The sequence below is a fragment of the Gracilinanus agilis genome, chromosome 4, assembly GCF_016433145.1.
Source record: "Gracilinanus agilis isolate LMUSP501 chromosome 4, AgileGrace, whole genome shotgun sequence".
Lineage (NCBI taxonomy): Eukaryota > Metazoa > Chordata > Mammalia > Didelphimorphia > Didelphidae > Gracilinanus > Gracilinanus agilis.
In genome coordinates this window covers 511,950,500-511,976,346 of record NC_058133.1, presented here as the reverse complement: position 1 = coordinate 511,976,346, position 25,847 = coordinate 511,950,500, and the positions used below count along the sequence as shown (strand labels likewise).

General features: G+C 41.9%; 1 protein-coding gene across 1 annotated transcript in view; it reads right to left on the bottom strand.

The window, feature by feature from the left end:
* The window catches only part of GIGYF2 (GRB10 interacting GYF protein 2), a 112,690-nt gene that overhangs the window by 17,719 nt on the left and 69,124 nt on the right, over positions 1 to 25,847 (bottom strand). The window contains exons 9-22 of the mRNA XM_044673290.1: positions 23,576 to 23,793; positions 23,333 to 23,495; positions 23,076 to 23,255; positions 21,263 to 21,456; positions 20,210 to 20,369; positions 19,064 to 19,230; positions 15,968 to 16,059; positions 14,528 to 14,635; positions 13,782 to 13,882; positions 12,085 to 12,185; positions 10,835 to 10,975; positions 6,344 to 6,505; positions 4,291 to 4,527; positions 2,215 to 2,337 (exon numbers count right to left, since the gene is read on the bottom strand). Coding sequence (XP_044529225.1) covers positions 2,215 to 2,337; positions 4,291 to 4,527; positions 6,344 to 6,505; positions 10,835 to 10,975; positions 12,085 to 12,185; positions 13,782 to 13,882; positions 14,528 to 14,635; positions 15,968 to 16,059; positions 19,064 to 19,230; positions 20,210 to 20,369; positions 21,263 to 21,456; positions 23,076 to 23,255; positions 23,333 to 23,495; positions 23,576 to 23,793 — 2,147 coding nt within the window. The remainder of the gene's footprint in view (positions 1 to 2,214; positions 2,338 to 4,290; positions 4,528 to 6,343; positions 6,506 to 10,834; positions 10,976 to 12,084; positions 12,186 to 13,781; positions 13,883 to 14,527; positions 14,636 to 15,967; positions 16,060 to 19,063; positions 19,231 to 20,209; positions 20,370 to 21,262; positions 21,457 to 23,075; positions 23,256 to 23,332; positions 23,496 to 23,575; positions 23,794 to 25,847) is intronic.

The window sequence follows — 25,847 nt, the reverse complement described above, 5'->3', positions numbered from 1 at the left end:
TATACCATGTCTCTCTGCCAAGCATGGGATCTGGTTCCTTTTTCTGCCCAGGTGACTGTGATATAGGCCGATGACTTCCACTGATATTCACCCACATACTATATTCCCCATATCTCATTTCTGAATTCTTTCATGTATATACATTCTTAATCTGGAACACTACTCAGAGTATATCAATGTATTTCAATTGTAAAGATTTTTAGCCACAGCAGCTAGCCAGGCCTCGAGAGGTTCTGAGTTCAAATCTAACCTCAGACACTTCCTAGCTAAGTGACACTGGGCAAGTCATTTAACCCCAATTGCTTAGTCCTTACCACTATTATGTCTTGGAACCAATACTCACTATTGATTCTAAAACGGAAGGTAAGAATTTAAAAGAAAAAAAATATATAGGAAAGTAAAGACTAGCTATTAATTTATTAGCAACATATCTAAAAATTCTTATCAATTTTTACAATTTAAGACTAAAAAAAATAGTTCTTAAAACAATAGAACCCCACCACACACATATACATAGTTATGTTGTTTCTAATTACAAATTCTATGGCAAAACAAAAATCTCTCAATTGTATGGGTGCTATGTTCTGGAGACACATCATCTCTAGGGTCCTTGTACCTTTCATGCCACCTTCACTTCCCCCCAGGGCTACAATAGAGAGAGGACTGAGTTTTGAGGAGCTGGTTCAAATGTCAGCACATCCACATGGAAAGAAAACTGGTGCTTGAGAGCAAAGAGTCAGGTCTTCATCCCACTCCAATACTCCCTCCCCTCCTTCCTTGAGCTGCCATTTCCTTCTTTGCAAAATGAGAGAACCAGCCTTGATGGCCCTGAGTCTCCTCCAAACCTAGAACTAGAATATGAAGCGCTCTAAAGAAGCAAGACTTCAGATAAAGCTCAGCCATTTCACTGAGAAAAACAACATTGTTTTTTAGTCATGTTACCCCTCCCTTATGATCCCATTTGAAGTTTTCTTGACAAAGATACTGAAGTAGTTTGTCATTTCCTTCTCCAGCTCATTTGACAGAAGAGAAACCGAGGAAATAACACAGGACTTGCCCAGGGTCACAAAGCTAGTATCTGAGGGCCAGATTTCAAATCAGGAAGATGAGTCTTCTTCCTGATTCCAGGCCTGGCATTCATTCCCCTGCACCACCAGCTGCCCTGAGAAAAACAATGCCTGTCACAAAAATGTCAATGCTAACACATTAAATTTTGCTCCTTGTGGTCTCTACTGAGAGGCAGGCACGGTAAAGCTGCGAGACAAGAGAATGTGATAGTATGTTGTTAGGATGGAAGCTCCACTGCTGCTGAGTCAAAAGACCAGCATGTAGGAAATGCTTTTTCATTGTCAGGAGACTGGCTTTAGATTCAGAAGACCTTGAATAAAGTTGTTTGAACCCTCAGTGATCTAGGACAGTGTTAAACCATGTCACAGGTGGAGTGGCAGGAGTCTCTACAAAGAGAAATTCCATCCCTTGCCCCTAAAAATAAGATTCATATTCAATGGGTATAAGCCCATCCTTGACTGCATTTTTCCCTTCATGCATTGTCACAGGAGTCTAAGTCAGGACTTGATCTGAAATGATTCCTCCCCCACAATCCATGTCTCCAAGGCAACTCACAGTGCCCCGTCAGCCTTCCCATTCCTTTTGGGAGGGGAGCAACTGACTATAGTTTCCTTTCATATCCAAGCTGGATCTCCCCATTAGCCTACAGCTACATAATGCCACTATAAAAGACTGGAGTGCTGTCAGCCTAGGGGTCAATGGACTTTGGTCAGTTAGCTAAAGGTTCTAGTTTTTCGGAGAACTGTGTCTTGAAGGTCCAAACAGCCAGATCCCAAATGTACTTGAGGAAATGCCAGTTTAGAACTTGGAGCCTGCTATTATTATACTGCTAGTATTATATGCTACAGATTATGTAGTATATTATTAATTTTATTATACAGTTATATTATATTATACTTTACTTATACTATACTACATACTATACTAATCTTCACAGTGTTTAAGTCAGGCTAGGGAACTATATGCACCCCACACCATAAATGAATGTATTTCTAAATTACACTAACCTACAGCTAATCAAGGAGATATTTTGGAATTATGGAAGACTTTGGAGCGCCCCATATTTTGCTAGGATGCACTATGATAATTCTATCCTTCAGGACTCTGCCAGCATCTGGCATAATATTTTCCATTTAGAGAACTTACCTCTTCTCGAACTTGCCGCTCTCGTTCTTCTTCTAGCTTTTGGATTTCTGCTAATGATAGTGTTGTCTGAGACTGACAAGCCCCGGAATTAGACTGTTGGCCCCACGTGGAAGAAGATGGAAGCTGAGCAAAAATGAAACAAGAGCATTTGAGACAGGTTGCCAAGATTTCAAGGCTTAGAACATTTAATTCAGGCTTCCTATCATGGAAGATCTACTTCGTACCCCACACTGATTATTAGAGTTGGTAGTCCAACCTGTCATATCACAAGAGAAGCTTTTCTAAGTCATTCTGACAAGTTGTTCTATAACGTTCCCTTTCCTTCTACCTCCAAGGGAAGAAGAGCTCACTGGCTATCAAAGAAGCCCATCTCATTTTTGAGGCATCCTAACTTCTACACAACATTCTCACAAGTGTTCATCAGCTCTTACGAACTCTTCTTCATCTGATGTGATTTCCCATTTCTCCCGCTGTCATAACTGCCTTCCTAGGAAACACAGCCCCACTTATCGCATGACCTAGCAGGGGTATAGAACATTATAGGGCTAATGCCTGACCTTTGTCTAGTGATCACATTTCTTATTAAAGATTAACATGGAAGATTTTGGTCATTTTTCAGCTTGGGTTCAGTCTATGATCAGAGCCTGTTAAGCTTTTTTCAGACATGAAATGTTATCATGTTATCAATCTCTATATTGGAGAGATTTAAGTTTTGTTTTAAACTTTGCTTTTTTCACTAAGAAGTTACAATGTATTGGATCTTTGGGATCTTGATGCTGTTATATTCCAAAGTATTTCTATCCTGGCTTTGTGTCATCTCTGGCTTTCACAAGCAGTATTCCTTCAACTGGATTACTGAAAAAATGCTTAAAAAGACAGAGCACGGGGTTAAGTAAAGAGTATGATGCCAGGGTCTTACTCTTTTTAAAAAATACACCTTTGCTCTACAGATAGAGATCATTAAAATTTTTCCCTTCCTCATGTCTTCCACAGATCCCGCCCTCCCAGTATTCAATTCCTTCTTCTCTCTTCCTTTTCCCCATCTGTAGCCTAATGAATCCTACTTTATGATGAATTTTTAAAAATTAAGATACTTTGGAAGAAACTTTAAAAAGGGGAACAATTTTCTATCCTCTTCTTAGAGATCTCATCCTAATCACTTCAATCACCATCTCTATAGAGAGAATTCCAAAAATCAACATCAATAACCTTGAATTATCTCAAACTTCAATCCCAAATCTCCTTATGTCCATTTGCCATCAACTGCAGAAGATCCTTTCATCAGTCTCATACCTTCTTTTCCATTAGTGGTCCAATCATTCTCCTTGTTAGGCCAGGGTGGAGAAAGCCTGGAAGCCTTAGCCTCTCCCTTCTCCCTATACCTCCAATAGTAATACCTTCGAATGCAATCCTTTCCTTTTCAGACTCACTGCTACCAAGCCTCCAGCCATTTATCACCATAAGCTCAATGCCAAGCTAACTGCTCTCTCAGAACATCTTACCCTTTTCCAAACCATCATGTGCATGATGTGTCAAATCAAAGATACTGAAACTGTCCTTTGCACACATTACTACCCTATTTCAAAATCTTCACTGGGTTCCCAGTATCAACAGAAAAACATCCACATCCTTTGTCTGGCACCCAACGTGCTCCATAATTTGGCCCTTTATCTGCATCTGTAATTCTTCTACTGCTCCCTTAAAAGAAAGCCCATATATGGGGCAGCTAGGTGGCTCAGTGGATGGAGAGCCAGGGAGATGGGAGGTCCTGGGTTCAAATCTAAGCTTAGGTACCTTCCTAGCTGTGTGATTCCATTGCTTAGCCCTTATTGCTCTTCTGCCTTGGAACCAATTACACAATATTGATTCTAAAATGGAAGGTAAGGGTTAAAAAAAAAATCACCTCTTTCCAACCTACTGGTCTACTCACAGTTCCCTAAAATCCCCATGTCTCAGACAATTTATATTCCCTCCTTCCCTTCCATCTCCAAGGACCCAGAGCTGCAACTCAGTTGTATTCCTCTGTCATGAATCTCTCTCTTTTCCCCACTCCCTTCTGGGGAAAGAACAATTTACCTTCATCTGGGCAAGCTGCTGTTGCTGCTGCTGCTGCTGGAGGCGCCGAAGGGCTTCCTGCTGCTGTTGCCGCTGCCTCATCAGCTCCTTCTGTCGTTGGAGCTCCATCTCCTTGCGTTTTCGCTCCTCCTCCTCATGCCGGAGCCTGGCTGCCTCCTCTTCCATCCTCAGTCGGTTCTCTTCAAGCCGACGTTGAGCTTCCTCTTCTTCTCTGGCCCATTTGGCAGCCTCCTCTTCCTTTCCAGAAAGAGAGATGAAGACATAAGAGCACCAGAAAAGTCAAGTCTGGGTCTCACTGAAGAGGGTTATGTTACCCTTTGATCCGGTAACCATTCCTGGATCTGTATCCCAAAGAGATCATAAAAAAGGGGAAAGGACCTACTTGTACAAAAATATTTAGGGCTGCTCTTTTTGTGGTGGCAAAGAAATGGAAATGGAAGGGATGTCCATCAATTGGGAATGGCTGAACAAGATGTGGTATATGTTTGAGATGGAATACTATTGTGCCATAAGGAATGATGAGCAGGATGATTTCAGAGTCAGAAAGACCTACATGAATTGATGCAGTGACATAAGCAGAACCAGGAAAATGCTGTTTATAGTAACAGCAATATTATATGATGCTCAACTATGAAAGTCTTAGCTACTCTCAGCAATACAATGATCCAAGACAATCCTAAAGGACTTCTGAAAAAGAATGCTGTCTGCCTCCAGAAAAAGAACTGTTGGAATCAGAATGCAAATCAAAGAATAAGATTTTTCACTTTAGTTCATTTGGGGTTCTATTTCGGGGTTTTGGTTTTATATGAGTATTCTCTGACAACAAAGACCAATACAGAAGTACATTTTGCATGATAATACATGTCTAACTCTGATTAAATTGCTTATGGGGGGGTGGGGGTGGTAAGGGAGGCAGTTTGGATCTCATATTTTCAGGAAATGTATGTTGAAGAATGTTATTACATGTAACTGAAAAAACAAACCTTTGAATAAAATAAAAAACAGACTTTACAAAGAGTTTATACCTCATCTCAAACCTAATATCAACTATATATTATATCCAGCTATCTACTATAATCCATCTCAAGCCACCATAAAGTGATCCTGGGTCACTGAATGAATAAGAAACAGCCCACTGCCAGGTTATCTTAGGCATAGAGTAAGAGGCCCAAGTTGGAAGTGATTAATCCTGTTTCAAAAGGCTGTGCCCATTTGTCTCATCACCTGATAAGTCACTCTCCTGCTGAACTAGCTGCCATCTTGTTACTCTGCCTTGAAGTTATGCCGTTCAGACATCTATCTGACTGCATGGCCCTAGAAAATGACTTCTTACAGAAGTAGACCTGGAAGGGCTTTGAAAACCCACAACTCCAAGCCGGACATTTTCCAAAGAATTTCAGGAAATTGCACGTAACTGGACAGTCAAGTCCATAGAAGGATTAGAACAGAGCTTTGCCCTCTGGTGTTAGGCAAAGAATTGAAAAGTGAATTATACTGAAAAATTCCCATCACAACATATCCTAGAAATTTTACTTAAAGAAGAGAGGAGGAAGAAGTATGGGCTAGATTTTGCTGATCAAAAGAAATTTTGAATCCTAGGAACCATAACTTGGTTAGCAGTGAGAGGAGGCATGGAATTGGTTTATCAATAACTGATATCTACTAGGTGCCAAGTACTGAGAGGACCAGGTGGTATAATGGATAGAACATTAGGCCTGGACTCAGACAGACCTGAGGCCAAACAGACATACTAGCTGTGTGACCCTGGACAAGTCATTTAACCTGTTTGCCTTAATCTATTGGAGAAGGACCTCTGCAGGAAAACCCCAACGGCAGAAGTATAGCCTCAGAGGGCACCTGTTGGATCTCTAGCGCTGCTGCTACTCATGAGCTCTGTGGACCTGGGCCTATTCCCCAGTTCTGGATCTACAGCTCTGTGAGTCCTCACTGTAACTGTAGGGCAAGTGTAGTGAAAGCCACCCTCCCCCCTCACCACCACCTGTCTGTCCAGCAGCTCCTCCTGCTGTTCCTCCCCTCCCCTCCCCCAGCCCACCTGCTTGCGCAGCAGTTCCTCCCTCTGCCTCCGCTCCTCCTCTTCCCTTCTCCTCTCCTCCAGCCTCCTCAGAGCTTCCTCTTGCTGCCTCCGCTCCTCCTCTTCCTCTCTCTGTCGCCTCAGGGCCATCTCTTGTTCCCTCTGGCGTCTGAGCGCTTCTTCCTGAGGGACAAAAGGGCATTCCAGGGATGTCTAGAATTGGGTTTTATACTGGCATTGCCAGAATATGCTAGAGAGAGCAGCTAGGGGAGCTCAGGGGATGGAGAGCCAGGCTTAGAAATGGGAAGTCCTGGGTTCTAATCTGGCCTCAGACACTTCCTAGCTTTGTGACCCTGGGCAAATCACTTAACCCCATTGCCCAGCCCTTATCTCTCTTCTGTCTTAGATTCAATACACACAGTATTGATTCTAATAAGGAAGGTGAGGGTTTCAAGAATAAAATACAATAAAATAAGGAAGAACAGGCCACAGAATTTCCCTGGGCACACACTGGACTGCCCTAGTTCTGTCCTTTAAAGCCCCTGGCATCCAGCAGTCCCACCTCCATGTTTGAACCCCATTCCAGATACAAAGAGCCCAAGGTATCTGCACAGAGGCCCAAAGCGGCCCAGAAACTGAACAGTGCTGCTTGGCCCAGAATGTAGATCCCCTCATGGCCACGTCCCCAAAGGCAGTAGCACACATCATTTTGGGCACCAACTCCCCCTGCAATGTGGCTCCTGACCTCTGTCCAGAGGTACCAAGTCTCTCTCGGGCCTTCCTGACATTTCTGACGCTGCCAATGAGTCCTCTGGATTCCTTGATGATCTTTTCTCTGCGTTTTTGTGACAACATTCTCTTCGACTTTCCCTCCTCCACGAGTCTCTCCCTCAGTTCACCATCTATATCCCAGCTCCTAACTCTGGCTCCTTCTGTGCCAATAACTATGTCACTGTCTCTCTCTCCTGAGAACTGGGCTCTTATCACCAATTGACCGCTGGACATTTCAACAAGGATGTCCCAGAGACATCTCAAACTCGGCATGTCCAAAACAGAATCCACTGTCTTTCTCCCTTAAATATCTCCCTCTACCAGACATGCTTCTTTTTGTCCAAGACATCCTGAGCTTTCTTGTTTCCCAGGTTTATAATCTTAGTATTCCCCCCTCAATTTTGCACTTGCCCTCCTCTGACACATTTAAAGAGCTATCAAATCCTTCAGTTTCTCCCTCCACCACATCTCCCACATCTAGTCTTTGCCCTCTTTTGGCCTGGCCACCACTTGAGTTCAGATCCTCACCACTTCCTGCCTGGATCGTTCCCACACCCTCCTAATGGATCTTCCTATCTTGACTCTCCTCAAGTGCAAGCCTGACCTCAAGTGTCATTTCCCTCCTCAACAGTCTCTACAGGTCAAATGTCAACTTCTGGGTTTGGCATCCAAAGCCCCAGGTCACCTGGGCCAACCTCTCTCCAGCACTGTTGTACCATTACTCCTCTGGCCAACCAACCTGGCCTTGTGTGTTTCCCAGACACAAAAGTCAACCTCCCAACTCCACCTCAGGGCCTTTGCATTGCTCATCTCTCCCTTCTCCCCTTCCTCCACCCCACCTGGGCAGGGAACATGATTTCCTCCTGACCTCCATCTCAAGAGAACTGAGCCCCCCTTCCTTTAAAATTCTACTCAAGTACTACTTTCTATAGAAATGGAATTCCTCCAAGTATAGTTCCCAGCCTCCCTACTTTTTCAACTATTTGATGTTTATTTGGAATAAATACACACACGAGCAGTCTCCCCTGACAGAACATTAACAATGATTGCTTCCTTTTGGTGTTCCAGCACCTAACAGAGTGCCTGGTACAGCAAAGGGCATCGCTTAATAAATGCTGGCAGACTAGTCTCTCAAAGATAGGCAGAAGAGAAGGCCAAGTGGTAAGATGCAGGTCTGAATATCTCCAAGCTTAATTCTGACATGGCTCTCTGAGCCAAAGGTACAGATGAGTCAGGGACTGTAGGCCCAGATCAACAGTGCAACATGGAGAAGAGACCCAGGAACAGTTGGCTGGCCGAGATTTAAGGAATGAAAATAAGAATGGAACTATAGGCAAAAGGGGGAAAGATGGTCCTGAGTATTATGTAAGTATTTACTGAGCTCTTTGAACAGGCAGAACACAGTGCTAAGTCCTAAAGGCAAGAGACAATACAGAGACAGTTCCTGCATTGCTTAATCCCTAGTTAGAAAAAAAGACACAGACTAGATCATGGAAAATGCCAGGCTAGCATTAGGAGTGATGGGACATCCCAAAGGTATAGAAAAGAGCAAGTCCAATGTAGACTGGACTATTTGGGAATGGGTGTGGCTCTGGCCTGACTTGTGGAAGAAGCATAACATGAACCAGAAAGTGCAACTGGGGTCAGGTTCATGGCCTGCAAGCACAAGAGCCAATAGGCTGGAATAGATGCCAAAAAGAGGATACCATCTTAGGCTCCCCAAAAGAGAGGCAAGAAAAAGCTATGCTTTGAAATACATTTAAAAGGGGTCCCTTCTGGGGACTCAAGTTTAAAGGGACCCTGACAAGTCAAAATACATCCAGGACAGTGGCTAGGCCAGTGAGAAGACTGGAAATTGTTATAGAAGAAAGAGTTTAAGGAACAGGGGCCAGTGAGGCCTGAAGAGATCAGTGCTTCCCACTATCTCAGGTGCTCACACACAAAGGAGATTATGCAGGCCTGACCCTTGGTGACACTAAACAATTCAGTCCATGGTGCTTTCTAGGCAAAGATATTCCAGTGGATTAAGGCTAACAGGGCTAAGTGACTTGCCCAGGGTCACACAGAGAGTGTTTTGAGGCTGGATTTGAATTCAGGTTTTCCTGACTCCAGGACCAGAGCTAAGCCACTAAGCCACCTAGCGCTCACCTAGGAGTATATGGGATGTTTGGCACTTCTGGCATGAGGGCATGTTCACAAATGGAATTGGTCAGCCACTGTTAGTGAAGGGTTCTGGAGAAGATAGGTTCAGTAGCACTGGGAAGAGAGATGTGATGGGCAGCTACCACTCTAAAAATCTGTTCCAATGCTATAGTCCTATCAGTAGGATACAATTGGTAACTCAACCTGTGAGATTTGTTGAGGGTGGGGTGGGAGGTGGGAGTGAAAAGGTGGGGAAAGACAGAAACAGAGGGACAGAGACAGACAGACAGATAGACAGAGGCAGAGGGACAGGGAGAGACAGAGGGAGAAAGGGAGACAGAGAGAGACAGAGAGAATGAACATTCTCATGCTCAGTGTTCACATATCCCGCCCCCATTCATTACTTTCTCTCCCAGCTAATCATAAACTCAATGGTTCACTCCTATTGATACTCTACAAAAGGGTCAAACTCATTACTCGTGGCCATTCTAAAGGGAGCTTTGTTTCCCCAGTTTCTTGTTTTTATACATACTATTTGCAATATCTTCCTCTGATCATTCTTCACCCAATAAAATCCCAGGCATTTGCCCAACTTAAATGCCATCTCCTTCAGGAAATTTTCCTTTGGTGCCCCAACACAGATTATGTAATCTCATGCAGAAAACATATCCAGGTTTACACATTATCCCCACCCTGACTCTGAAGGAAGGGACCATCCCTAATCCTCACTTTGTCATCTTCACAGCACCCAGCAGATAGTTCCTAAGCATTTGTTGAATGGCTGATGTCAGAAAGTATTTTGTCCCATTTAGTTTCCCTCCTCAGAATTTAAAAAATGAAATCTAGAGTCCTTATATAACAAATGACACAATACTTATAAAGCTCTGCAAAACCCAAATGTGAGTGACTACTCCTGGTTATTCTCTCTAAACAAAAATAAACCAAATCAACAGTAAAAATTAGTTATAAAACTTATTTTATGTGTAACTCTTAAGAATCTTCAATAGGAAAATGATTTTCCACCCAAAGTAAAGCATAAACTAAGTTTAAAAAGACAAATAAGCACAAAGGATACAAGCTTAACTACATCTAGAAATTCTCAACTTAAAAAGCTATTGCATTTCTAATAGATGTTCACTCAGTTGTTAAGAGTAGTGGAACAGCTATTTACTTAAATCTGCCACTGTGGGTTTCTTAAATAGTGTCCTTTCTGGTCATCATTCCATTTATTCCCTTCATCTGTACTGAGAAAAAGATGGAAATATGGAATAATCAGGCAACACTTACTGACCATCTCCTATCTACCAGCTGATATGTGGTCCAAGCTAATTCAAATGACTTTTTTGCCATAATTCTTCGTTTTTGAAAATGTAGATAAAGCTACAACAACATGAGAAGATAATTCAGGATAAAACTTTCTATCCTAAAACTTGGGTCAAGAAACTCTCCATCTACGAATGCCAAGTTGGCAATGCATCTCTTTCTCAGGGGCCCAAGGGAATCACTGGATTCAGCCATGTGTGGGAGTCCTAGGGTATCCTGTGCAAGGCCCTTGCCCATGGCCAGTCTTCAGACCAAGGCCCTCAGGCCCCTCCTCACCTGTTTCCTTCGCGCCAGCTCTTCCTCTTCTCGGCGCTTCCTCTCCTCCTCTTGCTGCTGCCTCCGGAGCTCCTCCTGCCGTTTCCTCTCCTCCTCTTCACGTTTGGCCCTCATCTCCACCTCTCTTCTCTCCTGTTCTAGCTATACAGAAGAATGGGAGGTGAGTTCTGGCCTCCATTAGAGAACTTAGAGGCAACACCTGGGCTCAGAATTTTTAGTGGTTCTTTCTGCTCCCAAGAATCCAAAGCTCCCACAGCCCAAAGGTCTTCTAAACTAATCAGTGGCTCTTTCCTTCTTCATCTATCTCCTCTCAATTCCTTCATTAAGGGCTTGTTTCCATAGCATTATAAAGGCAATCTGCTATTTCTCTGTATACCACAAAGGAGCCACTAATCAGAGAAGACAAGGAGACTCATGTCCCTGCCATTATCCAGTTTTCCAACTTCAATGGTGACCAGTTCCTAGTTATCTTGAGATACTACCTTCTCATAGACACTAACTAGACAACACTTGCTACCAAAGGCATCAATCTAAAAGTGGAATGAATGAGGCTATGCCTGGAGGCCCTGGGTTTTCTCTGAGAGGCATTCCAAGAGTATGGGTGACAAAACACCCGTCAGGCATATTATGGATGAGGTTCTAGGTCAAGTTTGGGTTGGGTTCTGAAGTTTGAATTTGTGTAGGGGGTTGGACAATGGCCACAGTTTAAGAACTCCAGAAAATGAATCAAGTTAAGCTATGAGTCCTAAACAAAGGAAATGGTTCATGGAGAAATGGAAACTAGAAAGGGTTTCTATGATTTACAGAATAACAGCAAATTACCACCATAATGCCAAAGCTTCAAACTTTATGCTTTTGAGAATGCTTAGAGTCCTATTATTAAGTCATAATCACCATAATCTTTATATTATTTTTAGGGACAAGGGTATGTACAACACTTCTGAAAAGAGGGGCCGCTTTTATAGTAGAATAAAAGTAAATCTTTTGTAGTATTAATATTTATGACAAAACGTTCATTTCGGGCACACTTACAAAGTGAGAGACAGATACCAAGTATCACTGAGGTATTGTCAAAAACTGATCATCTTTAATTCTACCAAGAATCTTTGGTTTTGGGTGGGAAGCAAGTAAGTGATAGGTGTGTATGGAGCGGGGGAAGGGAGATACTATTTTCCCTCCCAAATGTGTTAACCGAAAGAAGTCCATTGCATGCAATGAATTGCCACTATATATGAATGACAGTCTCTGACCTTGGCAGCTTTAGCCTTCTCAAGTTGTTGAAGTTGTTCAAGAGCTGGTCCCTGAGCCGCTGTGTCAAGAGGAAGATCCCAAACACTACTACCTTCCCAGACTGTAAAACGTGGGGGGAAAAAAATGACAGCAATTAAAACTCAAGTAGATCACCAACTTCATAAAGCCAAGAGGAAATCTCAAAGGCCCATTCATCGCCCAAGTCTATTCTCTGCTTTGGTGGCAAGGAAAATTATCCCTACCAATGGAGTCACACTTGAAATGTTCTAGTTAGCCTTGGGTTGATGTTGGGAAAAAGAGAAAATCTCAAAATCCACAATAGATAAGGATTCTGAAAAACTGGGCCTTGTGGCTCTTTTGACATCTAGGCGCCTCAGAAGAGACTAGGCAGAAATCTTCCACAAACCAATCACAACTCTTCCATTTACCCTGAGGTTTCCATCAACCTGTACAGGTAGCCCTTCCACATTGAAGGAACCCCTTAGGGGTGTGATGCCCCCACAATCTGGAAAATCCACACAAAATGTTTTGGTCCTCCCTTTGTATCAGAGAAGAAGTCTGAATTTTTTTTCTTTTATGGGGTATTTACAGTACTTTACTGTAAAACCTGGGTTAGGTATTTAGTCATAGGTTATAGGTAGGTCAATATTAAGTAAAAATGTTTCTAAACTTTTTGTGTCATCTTCTAGCCTTGTCTGCCACTTCCATAAAACTTCCTCCAAATTCCCACTGAATTTTTTATGCTGACCCTCAATATATCAAAACTGCAATAGGGAAAGTCATAATGTGGAAAGGATACCTATATTTCCCTGTATTGCAACTGAATCCCTTCAAGCCCTGGTCCATGTGGGGCAAGCTTGCTTCCAGTCCTTCGTGAAGCCTCCATGAGGCCAGAGGCCCTCCACTAGATGTCTTAACACAGTGGAGCTACCAATGGGGTACAAAGACCATTCTATCTATCAGATCTCTTCTACTCTCAAGAAATACAATTATAGCACCATTTTCATCCAGTTACATATATGGGTGACCATTATGACCCTTCTGTGTCAGTCTTTATTGGGAAGCCAGTACAGCCTGCTCATGGCCACCAGGAACCTCCCCATGGCCTTTTAAGAACTCATAACCTCAAAGATATAGGGCCTAGAATTAATATTATATGATTCACAGTCAGAAAGTACCACTGGAAGAACCATGATGCTAACAAGACCAATCTTTTTTCAGGTAAAAGGTTATGGTGTTTAAAAGTACTCTCTGCATTGTTCCAGTGAGGCCCAGCTCAGTGTACACCACTGTGTCACCACTGTAGGTATCTACAGGCAATAAATAATCCTAAGTGTGAAGAGCAACACCACAATGCAGGGGATTATTGCACTTGAATACTCTATTCTTACTGAAGACAGGAAGGTTGATCAAGACCTCTTCCCACTGGCTTTGTTTCCAAAACTGCTAGGCATATGGCAAAGAGGCATAGATCCAAGAGCAGGAATGTTACCAAAAGCTATAGTTTCTCATGCAAACACAGAACCTTAAACTAATATTTTACTTAACATTTGTTCACCTTCATCCAAACTGGCAAAAGACAACTCAATATTGTTGGGAAAGAAATTCCTTTTAATAACTGTTTTAAAGCTGCCTTTTCCCTACTGAGACTTCCATATAATCTGGATTTCCTTTTGGGAAAAGACAAGTATTTTACCTGTAGGTTGTGAAGCTGTTGACTGAAGCTCCCAAATAGAGCCAGTGTCTGGAACTGACACAGACCTAGTAACAGATGGAATCAGATTCTGTTCTGATATTCTGCAAAGAAAGAAAAAGATACGATATGTCACTGCTGAAGACTGAACAAAGGAGAAGTTCTAGTCTCACTGCTTCACGAACACTATCTCTGACTTTCTCTTGCTTGTACACAAAAATCTGACACTAGATTACTAGGTTCTGGGCAAAGAACAAGTTTATCTCTGAATCCTATGATGACCTGTGTTGCCTTAGACAGTTTTAGCAGTTACCTAATTCTAGAAGATAAAGCAGCAAGAATTATCAGAATATGCACTCTTTCCTTCCTACTGACTTATTTGAAAATAATGCACATGAGGAGAGATGAAATTCATTCAATGACAGCTTCTTGAACCAGCTCAATTTAGCCAGGCCACATATCTGGTAACCCTGAACTCTGCTTCAGAACCAAAGAAATGTGCTTTTCCCCCCCAGGGGAAACTCAAGAAATAGATCAACAAATGCCCCAATGGCCAGGGACAGGTAGAGAATGATGTCTAATCCTATTCTGACTAGCCATCCACTAGCTGATTATTCTTATTCTCTTAATGTGGATTCGTATTCATCCTTTGTGGATCTAAGTCACTCTCTAGATTCATTTGACACTCATTAAAAAATAAAAAATTGGGTACATTGAAAAAATTCCAGAAGGAAGGATGGAGCACTTACCGCATCTTGAGAGTTTGAAACTGCTGAAGGAGCATTGCCAATTGCTGCTGCTGCTGGGATGAAAGGGCTGCTTTCTGCTGTTGCGCCAACACCTGGGCGTACTGTTGTCTTCAAAAAGTAGGGAAAGAATGTGTGTAGTTGGACCTATAACAACTAGAAGGGGCCTCAGAACTGAACTGAAGCCCCAAGACCAACACCTTCCCAAGGTCACCTCTGTATCCACAGTAGCAGCCCAATGGTTCTCTGACATTTCATGGGCTAATGTTCTCAGGCTTAGGAAAAGACTAATTACCAAGCTTTGCCCTATATAAGCTATAAAGCAAATAATCATTTCTAACTATTTCTTCAATGGTGACAAATAACGCCAAAACAGAGAAAACCATAGTTTTCCAATTTAAGAAATTGTAGTCATTCATAAAAAAAATTGAACCTGGTATTCAAAGACAAACTAACAAGGAAGGACTCCCACCAAAACTGCTTTCTTAACAGGACAGCCATGGAAAATTGGCCTGGATTCATAAAGGCTGAATGGAGACAAAAAGTCTAAGTTGTCATTTGAGTACTTTTGCTGAAAGAACTCCCCATGGGCTAAAGGAAGTTTTCTGAGATGAAAGCTCCCATTGGAATACTTTTAAAGAGAAAAACTATCTTCATGACTACTTCTTTCCCTGATGGAAATAAGCTGTTCCTTCTATCCTCGTGGTGTCCTGGCTTCCTTCCAATCTCAGCTAAAATCCTACTTCATGTAAATTCTCTTTAATTATGGCACCTTCTTTCAGGGATTAGCTCCAATGTACATGGCTGTACATGGCTCTTTTTGAACCTCCTCACTTGCATGTTGTCTTCATTGGACTGTGAGCTTACCAAGGGCAGAAATTGCCTGTTGTCTTTCTATCTCTAGTTTGTAGCTCAGGGCCTAGCTGCACATAATAAAGTTCTCTTACTAAATGCCTGCTGACTTGGAACGTTTTGGAGCCTTTTTACAATTCAGGTAACTATTTCTTGGACACATTACAACTTCTGAATTTCTTCCCCCAAGTGTGACACCCAGAATTTGCCAAAAGAATGCAGTGTGAGTTGACCAGGGCCAGTTATAGCAGAAACTATCACATACAAAGGAAGACTATTACTTTGTATTTTTGATGAAATTCCTCTTCTCTCTCATCCAACTTGCTTCTGCTTCTACCCTTCAAATCTTTTAATTCCCACCCTTCTTGCCGTTTCCTACCCAAAAGACACACAACAGGCCTATTTGTGCTCAGTGCTGAAGGGGTTGGCATCTTGGGGCTAAAAGCCTTTTGCTATCTCCTCTAAGAAGCAGTGACAAAGAGGGCAGGTACTGCCACCTCTTTTTCAATCAAGGTCCAAGACTAAACAATCCACAGCTCACTACGGTAGAGTAAGCTAGTCGTGCTCTATATTTCTGCAGTAATATCTTACTGGATCAGGAATTGCTGGTATTGGAGATGCTGCATCTGGTATAAGGCATTGAGCTCCTGTTGCCTGGTTAGTCGTTCCTGGTCCAATTCTCCCTGGAATAGAAAAACTGCCATCAAACAATTGGAAAAGCCTTAAAATAGTTTTCTTCTTTAAAAAAAAATAGTGAATAGTATTTTCTTGGAGAAAAGGCAAATAGTTCAACATAAAGGTCATGGGTCAACTTAAAGGCTCAAACGCCAATGGCACAAGAAGACCACTTCAAGTTAATGAAGTTATCTAATGGAAAAGAAACATGATTACTACAGATTAAGTTCTATGGTATACTAATATGTCAGAAAATACAACTGTGATCCTGGTTTTAACAATCTGCTGGACCTGAGAATTTCTGAAGTGAAGTATCAAATGCAAAAGATAATATATATTCAAAGGTATAAACTAATAAGAAATAAAACCGAAACTATATGTAAATAGATCCACAATAGGAAATCAAAGAACCCCACACAAGCATGCTACCTTTCTCCTCTGCAAAGGAAATCTAAAGCAGTAGGTCAGCCCACATCAATGAGATCCTAGTTCTATCAAAGTAGGAAAGTATATTTTGACTGCCTATTCTTGCCCAGGTGGAGGCATGTTTGGAAGCTAAGTGGGTCGATTTTAACATAATATACAGCATCCTAGGGGTGACATCAAGCAGAAAAATTGGACAATGTACACAGTCCTTACTTAAAAAAAAGTTATTATGTATCTGAGAAGGGGGGAGGGGAGGTGTTTGTATAAAAAAAAAAAAAAAACAATTCAAGTGAAGCCTTCTCTGAAATGTATGTGCAGCAAACCTTGAAGGATTTGAATACACAAAGAATGAGGACAGAAGCAGATGATGTCATAAGTTCAGGTATCAGAGAAGCCTCAACTGGCTGGAATGAAACAAGAACTTAAATAATACTGCAAAGATGTCCTGGAACCAGCTTGGGGAGGGCCTGGGATTCCTTGGAACTAGAACTGAGTTTCTATAGTTTATCCAACATCAAAAAAGAATCCCTGGAGTTTTTGAATCAGCAAATTACATGCCTTCTCCAAGGAAGGGGGAAGGGAGACAAAGAACTGAAAACTCAAAAAAATTTAAATGAATGTTTAAAATGTGTTTTCTCGTCATTGGGAAATGTTTTATGAAATAAAGAGATTTTTGATCAGGGAGTGTCAAGATGGTTTTGGAATTTTGGCAGCCTTAGAAAGAAAGATGAAACATTATAAGACAAGAACCACAAAACAGATTCACAAGCTGAATATATACAATCACAACATAAAAAATTCAAAAAGGTTAAGATCAGATATTTTTTCACAATTGTGGTTTAACCAGACAAGGGATAAGTGAAACCACAAAACATAAACCAGAAAATTTTTACTACTGAAAATGAAAAAGCTTTTTGCATGAGTATCATTTTAAAGAATTAGGTTTTCATCTAGCCAATTAAGACAGAGTCTTCTATAATGCATTTGGGGCATCTTTAAATTTTATTTATGTTCCACAGAATGCTTTGTAACATTTATTGCCAAATTACTAAGCTAGATATGCATTTTTTAAAAATGGGAAAAATATTTGCACCAAATAACACTACTCAATCAACAAAAATACACACAATGAGCTATTCCCCAATAGATAAGGTCAAAGAATGTAAATATTTCACAAAAACATACTGAAAATCAACAACAATCATTATTACATATGCAAATTAAAGTAACTGTGAGGCATCAGCTCATACCATGAAAATGACAAAAAAGGGAGCAGGCAATGTGGGAAGCACTGTCACTAGACAGTTACTTTGGGTCAACAGTGGTGGAGATCAGAAGTCATCCAATTATTCTGGATTTTAATTTCAACTCAGTTTCCCTCAACCTACTATCTTTTATCTTTCCCCTTTACACTGTTAAATTCCTCTTAAAGACAAAAGAGCTCAAATCTATATAAATAACAAATAGATTTTTAGTATAAAAATATTATTAAATTTTATAAAATCTAATTAAAGTATAAATTATAATTAAATTATTAAAAGAGATTAAATCAGAAAAGTTTCCTTTAAGATCAACTCTCCCTCCCCCCCATTTGAGGCCTTGTCCACCAGAGGGCAGTGATTTATCCAAGCTCAATCAAATAAACCATGTTCCTAAACAGGGCTAGCCCTGGGCTGGGGGCTGGAGATCCTCCGGGCTTTGACAAAGGCTCCATTTCTCCTAGATTGCATGTGATAAGAGTGAAGGAGAGGTTAAGAAACAAAATCTGAGGAAGTTTGGATGGGGCTGCTGGGTTCTGGGAAGCCTTAAAGACAAGGTTTTAGACAGGCCTAGGTGAAGGTTGATATGCTGAGACTTATGCATTCATAAGGATATTTGGGAGACTTTATGAAAGATGGATCTGCCCTGAAAGAGATTGTCTAGTAACCTCAATAAAGGTGAAAATGATGTTGCAGGTGAGAAGTAGCCTAGCCTCTGAAAGCTACCAAGGGATGATGAAGACAGTTACTGAATAATCTCAGGAAAATCCAGTGAATCTTCTAGTTTCTCCATTCAGCTGGTCTCTTTTAAATCTCTTGGGCTCAAGTAAATAATGCTCATGAAAAACTAGTTTCAAAACCATTAGGCTCTGGAGTCAGATCATTAAAGCTACCAGATGTTGCTAATATTAAGAGGTCAGTCACATTACAATTACTTAAAACATGTGCTTTCAAATCAGAATGGTTTTCCATTCATAAAAACAATTCTAGAAAATGGAATAATCCTTTACGTTTTAAATCCAGTCAATGCCTCTCTATTCAACAGTAGAATACCAGTTTCTCCAAAAGATTGGCAATAAAATGCAATGAAAAAGCATGGTATTTGGAATAAAAATAAATATGCAGAGTTTTATGTGTACAGAAATGCTCAGAAGCATATAACAATGATAATCCCAGGTTTTCTCTCTCTCTCTCTCTCTCTCTCGTTTCTTACAGCACACTAAAAAAAATGCACAAACCCTGTAGACTGCTCCTTGTTTTGCCACTTCCTGGTTCATGGGTGCCCACCCACTTTACAGGTATTCTAAACAAGTTCTAGTTTACTCACCAAATGGGGAGGGGGTGCTGGGCCTGGGGAGAAGGGAACCCTTCCCCACATCTTCATGATATCACCAAGGGGTTGGAAACTTTCATCACAAGCTCTCTTTACCAGTAAGGACATCGTGAAATAGCCTGCCTGGAACCACTCTGCCATTTCTTGGTTGTTGAATGGACCTATGACACCACCAATCAAAACAGAAGCATGTTAGGAATTCCAGGATCATTCCTAGAGTCTAATCCCATTCTAAAACAAACACTTCTCCCTTTTGAGGTCACCTGACAGCTCGTACCAGATGGCATATGCTCCTAGACCTAAGCATTAAAGACCAGACTAGTACCCAAGGGATCTATGCTCAGCCCTGTTATCTAATTGTCAGCTCATCATTCCAACTCTTTAACTGGCACCTCGCAAAATAGTTAGAAGGTTTAGAATAAGAAGAGGTAATTTATAACCCTTGTTTTACAAATGAGAAAAACTGAAGTGGAAAAAAAAAAGTGATAAAGTAAACTGGCCACAGTCACAGTAAGAGCATTTGAGTGACGGTATGTCAATGAGTTCACCAATGGACTTTCAAATCATCACTAACTCCAGGAACAACTGAAAGAATGATCAAATCCCAATGCTAAAAGTTTCTTCCAATTTTCTTATTTTCTTTCCCAGAAGCAAAGAAACTTAGGAAAATAAATTCTGCAACTTGAGAAGACTTTCAGTTCAGTTATTATTTAACTATTTTTCAATGAAGCCAGTGGAACAAAGAACTAACTAGCCCAGTAAAATATGGCTATGCTTTCAGTGCCACAATGGGAATGGGGAAACCCCAAAGGCAAGACATACAACATCCAAAGGACAAATGTCCTCTGGGGACCCAATATGCACTGGAAGGCCCATCACCACACTTTGGTCTCCAGATAGTGGGGCACCAATATCAGTTATGGAGAAATGATTCCATTAATGGCTTCAGTCAGGTACTAAGTTTGCAATTAGGGAAACATTTGGAGATGGAAGGCCCTGGCAAAGCACAGCTGGGGATCCTGCTGGACAGCAGGGGTTCTGACAGCACATGGCCCTGGCACAAAGATCCTCTTCCTTCCGGAAGGAAATGTGAGGCAGGTGACAATCTCCCTGGGTGGAAATAAAAGGCCAGAGACTCACCCTGAATTTCACCTTGTGGATCTTTGTAATACCATTTCTGCATGGCCTCATGCAGCAAGGGGATTGAGACTCCTTTGGCTCGGTGCTCCTGGAGTTTTGCTGTCAATCTTTCGTCATCCAGGGCACTATCCTGTAAGTAGGCCACCATCTTTTCTGCTTGCTGTAACAGAAGGGGAAAGGCACAAGACCAATCATATAATTAATCAACAAGTCTGTATTAAGAGGATATGCTAGGCACTGGGGGTGTGTGGGGGGTGGGGAGGTGGGGTGGGGTGAAAAGACCAAAATAAAATCATTCCTGCCCTCAAAAAAAATTAATATTCTTTTGGGGAGAACAGCACCCACATGCTCACATAAAAAATGCACACAAAGGTAAATTAAGGAAAATGAAGAGTGACAAAAGAACTAGGAAAAGCCCACCCATGAGCAGGGCTGGCAATAGAAAGGCAGAGGTTCCAAATGCTGCAGAGGTAAAAAGGATAAGAAAAGAATCTGCCTGAGAAGAGACACAGAAAAAAAAGCTTTAAATAAAGCCTGCTGACAAAGGGCAAACCAGAAAAGTGGTTCAGGAATAGAAGTAGGGGCCATTGCTCAACTGACAAAAACCTAACTAGCATCTGAAAAAACTCTGTAGGGAAAGGAAACCCTTCTGAAGAGATAACTCAGAGGAACTGGTTTTTTAAAAAAGTAAACTGGGGCAGCAAGGTGGCAGAGTGGAGAGAAGCAGGCCTGAGAGTTTAATGGTTAATTGTTTGATACAATATCCAGCTAAACTGAAGATATCAAGACAATGGTGCCCATTAGCAGTTGCTGAAAGGGAGCATTTTCTTGCATTCCCCACATACCAGAGGGAAAAAACAGCCAAGGGCAATCTCAGAAGGAGCAAAAAATAACCTGACATGATGACCACTGCATAACAGAAATTTATAAGCATGGAAGGATTGTAAATGAATGCTCCAACTCCCACAACTAAATACACAAAATATACCCAAACCCCTTGTCTGGGAAATCATCTCCACAAAGTTGTGAGGGCCAAGAAGGCATCATATTTACCTGTTGCAGGTGTTTGAGGCCATCTTCATCATCTGGGTCTGCAGAAACACTACTCATGCCGGGAGCACCTATGGCTGGCGTCTGGGTGGGACGGAGAGCAGGGCCTGCACTGGCAACAGGAGGGGGAAGAAGAAGACCAGGAGAAGCTGGGTCTGAAGCATTCTGTGACAAAGACTGGACAGCAGGGACCAGTTCTAGAGAAAGAGATGGAAGACATTAAAAGGCTTTGGCACACCTAGACAAGCCTCAGAAGAACAAAAGCCTACATTTAGGCTGCCCGATATTAAGCCTCCCAAGAAACTCTTCATGATGTCGGAACAAACTAATAAAACAAACACTGACTACTTGGAGAAAACAGTAGCTATCTCCATCTGTTGTCAAAAACTATAATTTAGAGAAAATATTTCTAAGTCACTGGAACAGTCCAAATTAGTTTAGGATTTTTTTTTTTGAGGGGTGAGGAAATGGGACTGAAACTGTGGTTTCATTAGCTGTCAGAACTGTTAGTGAGGAAAACGGCCAGTGCAGGTAAATACCTGCTCAATACCTTGAAGCCCCAATAATGCATGCTGCCTAGAGCACAGGAGAGGTCAAGTGATTTGCTCAGGGTAATATGATAAGAAAAGTGGTCCAGACCACACTTGAACCCTCACCCTGAAGCCATCTGCTAAAGATGGCTCCATTCTGACCCCTCCATTTAGGGGCCTACTCAATGAAGTCAGATCTCCTCACCTCCTGGGAACAGTTCAAATACTACTACTCTAAAAGAATTGAATCACATAGCATTATTATTAAATATCAAATATTTTAACCACAGTCAATTCAATACGAAAAATTTTTGAGTATTTGCAGAGTCTCTGACCCAACAGGTACCCATAAAACAAACTCAGACTTGCTAGACAACTTTACAAATGGCAGAAGAACGTTACTACTACGAATCTTTCAGGTTACAGGCATGTAAGGAAGAAAAGAAACATGGAGGTTTGAAGACACTGGCCTCATAATCAGTATCACAGTCCTATAACAGAGAAGGGAGATGTCCAGGAGGGTCACCAAGGTCTCCCCCAAATGTCTGTTCATCCCCAGCATCCCTTAGTCATGTCTCTCTAGCCACAGATGCTAATCCATAATCAGCTGCTTCATTGCCCAGTTTCAATAAACTGAATTTATGCTTCAATTACAAAGATGCCAAGGGTAACTAGAGATAAATATGTTCATTCAGGCAGCCTCTTCCCAAGTGTTAAGAATTCTACTAAATGGGCCTTTTTTTTTGGGGGGGGTGGGAGGGCGGGGGTTGAGAAGGGGAAAGGATCATGACTTAACTCATGATATCTTGGACTAAAACTCTCAAGAGCTGAAGAGAAGAAAGCTGGGGGCATGGGCACTATTGACCTCTCCCTTGGGCTTTAAAGGAGTTAATTCTCTATAAAAGAGAATTACAAAAAATGGATCTAGAGCTTGCTGAGCTCAAACATTACTCTGGCCACTTGCTGTGTGACCTTGGACAAGTCACCAAATCTCTCAATCTCAGTTTCTTAAGGTATAAAATGGGAATAGGCACATCTACTTCCCATGGCATTTTGTGATGCTTAAATAAGAGAATCAATGCAAAAACATTTGCTGACTACAAAATACCAGAGAAAGATCATTCAGAACACCAGTAAGGTCCAAATAAAGTCATCAAGGGTGGTTAAGTTCCTGTCCACTCTAAAGAATGGACCACACAACTGAAACACTTAGGGCTCATCATCTCAATTAAAGGGAGTCCCAAGAGAAGGCCTAAGATGTTGCTGACTTTTGTAGAGCCAAGTACCTTCTCCTCGGTTGGGCCCCTGAGTGGGGAGGGAGCTCTCAGGCTGGCTTTCCTCTTCTGGTTGCTCAATTTTGCTCTCCTCCTTCCTCTCAAACAGGCTTGGCTGCAGAGGCTCCGGAGGCTGACGCTCAGAAGGGCTGGCACATGGGGATGATGGCCCGCCTGTTTCTTCTGAAGTTTCTGTGATGGAGAAAGACCTGGAATTAATCATAAATGGAGCTTTGAGGTTTAGCCAAAGCTCAAGGTCTCTTCCTTACCTGCAGCAACTCGATCCAGCCGCTCCCCCTCTCTGCTGGCAGCCTTATCGGGTTCTTTGGCTTCCTCATTGTGACTCCCCTCCGAATCTGAGCGCTCTTCCCCCTCCTCAACAGGCCGAAAGTCCATTTCCTGTTCTTCAGGAATGGGCTCTTTCTGTACTTTCTGGAACACGAAAACACACACATCATGAACGCATTTCATCACTACTCTTCTCTGCCACAAAAAAGGAAATAAGTGCTCACCTTTAGGGAAAGGAAGGCCCCAGAGGAATCAAATGTCCCCATTTCTTCCTCTGCATCTTCCAGGCACCATTCGGGCAGGCTGTCCCGATCATCATCGATGCTTCCACTGCCAGACCTCACTCTGCGGTAACCCCGCTCGTCATCCCGTTCTCGAAAGTCAAAATCAAACCTTCGCCGACGTTCTATGTGTTCTCGCCAACCTGCAGATCGAGGACCATCTATAGGAGGGGAAGAAAAGTAGTAGCAGTTCAGTTGGACAACAAGCATTCATTAAGCACCTAGCAGGTGTTGTCAGGTACCCCAATAATTAAGGGCTAGGGATGCAAAAATAGCAAATAGCTGTCCCTGTCATCAAGGAGCTCACCATTTAGCTGGTGAGGCAACAAGCAAACAGATGTGTTCAAGTTCTATACAGGACAAAATGGGAAGACACTGGAATACGGAGGGGTTAGGAAAGGCTTCCCACTAAGGATGGGATGGTAGCAGAGACTTAAATGATGCCATGAGACAAAGATGAAGAGGGAGGGGACAACCAAAAGAAATGGCCAGAGCCAAGAAAAGGAGGGTAAGGCAGAGTGGATGTTAGAGTACGAGGGGTAAGAAGACTGGAACAGAGGAGGACAGGTTATAAAGGGCTACGAACACCAAATAGAGGATCTTGTATATGAGTCACCACAAGGCTGGGTGGTTCCTTCTACACTCAGACCTGCATGTTAGGAAAATCACTTGCTGGCACAATGGAGGAGTAGGGAGAGAGAAGAGGCATGAGCTGATGAGAGCCAACACCATGGTGGCAGCTAGATCAAAGAAAAGAAGGCCAAGAGTGAAATCATCAGGCCTTGACAACAGACCAGTCATGGCTAGGTTGTAAGCCTGGGAGGTTGGTGGTGCCCTGGAAAGGAGAAGGGGAAGCAGCGACATCAATCAGACATCTAGTTTGAGAAGTCTGAATAGCAACATGAGATATAAGAGTGCAAAGGTTGGGGTTTCAAGGTAAAAATGGAGAAATTTTAGCAGGAAGATGACATTTAAGGCCATGGACACTGATGAGATCACCAAATGATGTATGTAGTCTAGAGGAAGAAGAAAAGAAGTATAGGCTAAAGAGATCTAGGACAACAGCAGAGATGGAAAAATCAAGTTGGAGGGTTTTTTGAGAATATGGGAGATATGAGTATGTTTGTAGGCCATAAGGAAGGAGCCAGTAGTGAGCGAAATATTCATGAAAAATAAAAGAGTAAGAATGACAGCAGAGATAATCTGTTTGGATGGAATGGGATCACTTGTGCAAATAGAAGGGTTGGCATTGGCAAGAACTGGGGGTGTGTCTGTGGGACAGGAGTGAAGGAGGGGAAAGTGGCAGGAGGCATCTGAGTGTTAGGAGATGGGGAGGAGGTGCTCACAGATAACTGACTTGAACCTTTTTAGTAAAATATAAGTCATGGTCATCAGCTGAAATAGGAAAGAGGGGAAGAGGAGAGAATTGTGGAGAATAGGATAGGGAATTCAGGAGAAAATTTAGGAGGGAGGAAAGGATATAAATAAGACATTTAGGTCAAAAGAAGGTAGTGTATTTGTTACTTCATATCTTAAAATTAAGTGAATTAAACCAAAAACAAGTTGAATAAATGTGCTGTCAACAAGTGGACTAAATGGCATGCTAAGAATCACATATTATTGCCATTATTAATTATTTAGCCAATTCACAGGTTCTAAAAATATATGACAAAAATGAGTTAAAGTCAGAGTATCTTAAGGGCACTAAGTTAAAAATATCCTTTGATCTGATGTTTATTATCAGATAATTTGCACAGGTATTCTCGTGTAAATACTCTGCCAACTATCTGCCTGGCCAGAGAGATCTATTAAGGCCAAATTTTAAAGATCAGATAAATATGAACATCTCACACTGAAATTAACAAGCTTTTGAAAATTAGAAATAAGCGCATCTTTCAGAACTTCTTGCTAATAATGGCACTGGGTTATGTATTTCACAGAAAAATTAAAATGTCCTCCAAGTCATTTACAGGTGATGTGATTCAATTACACTGGAATTATCCAGTACACAAATGTCTGTGAGCATGCCAGTCACTTCCAGAACAGATAACAAAGTGCAAGTCTACTGAGCACTAAGTGAAAGCTTTCCAAAGAGAAAACGAAGGCTCTTTGCTACCTTCCTCCTGTGCCCTGGTTGATAGAACACCAACTGGGAAAAGCATCTCTTTGTGTGTGTGTGTGTGTGTGTGTGTGTGTGTGTGTGTGTGTGTGTGTG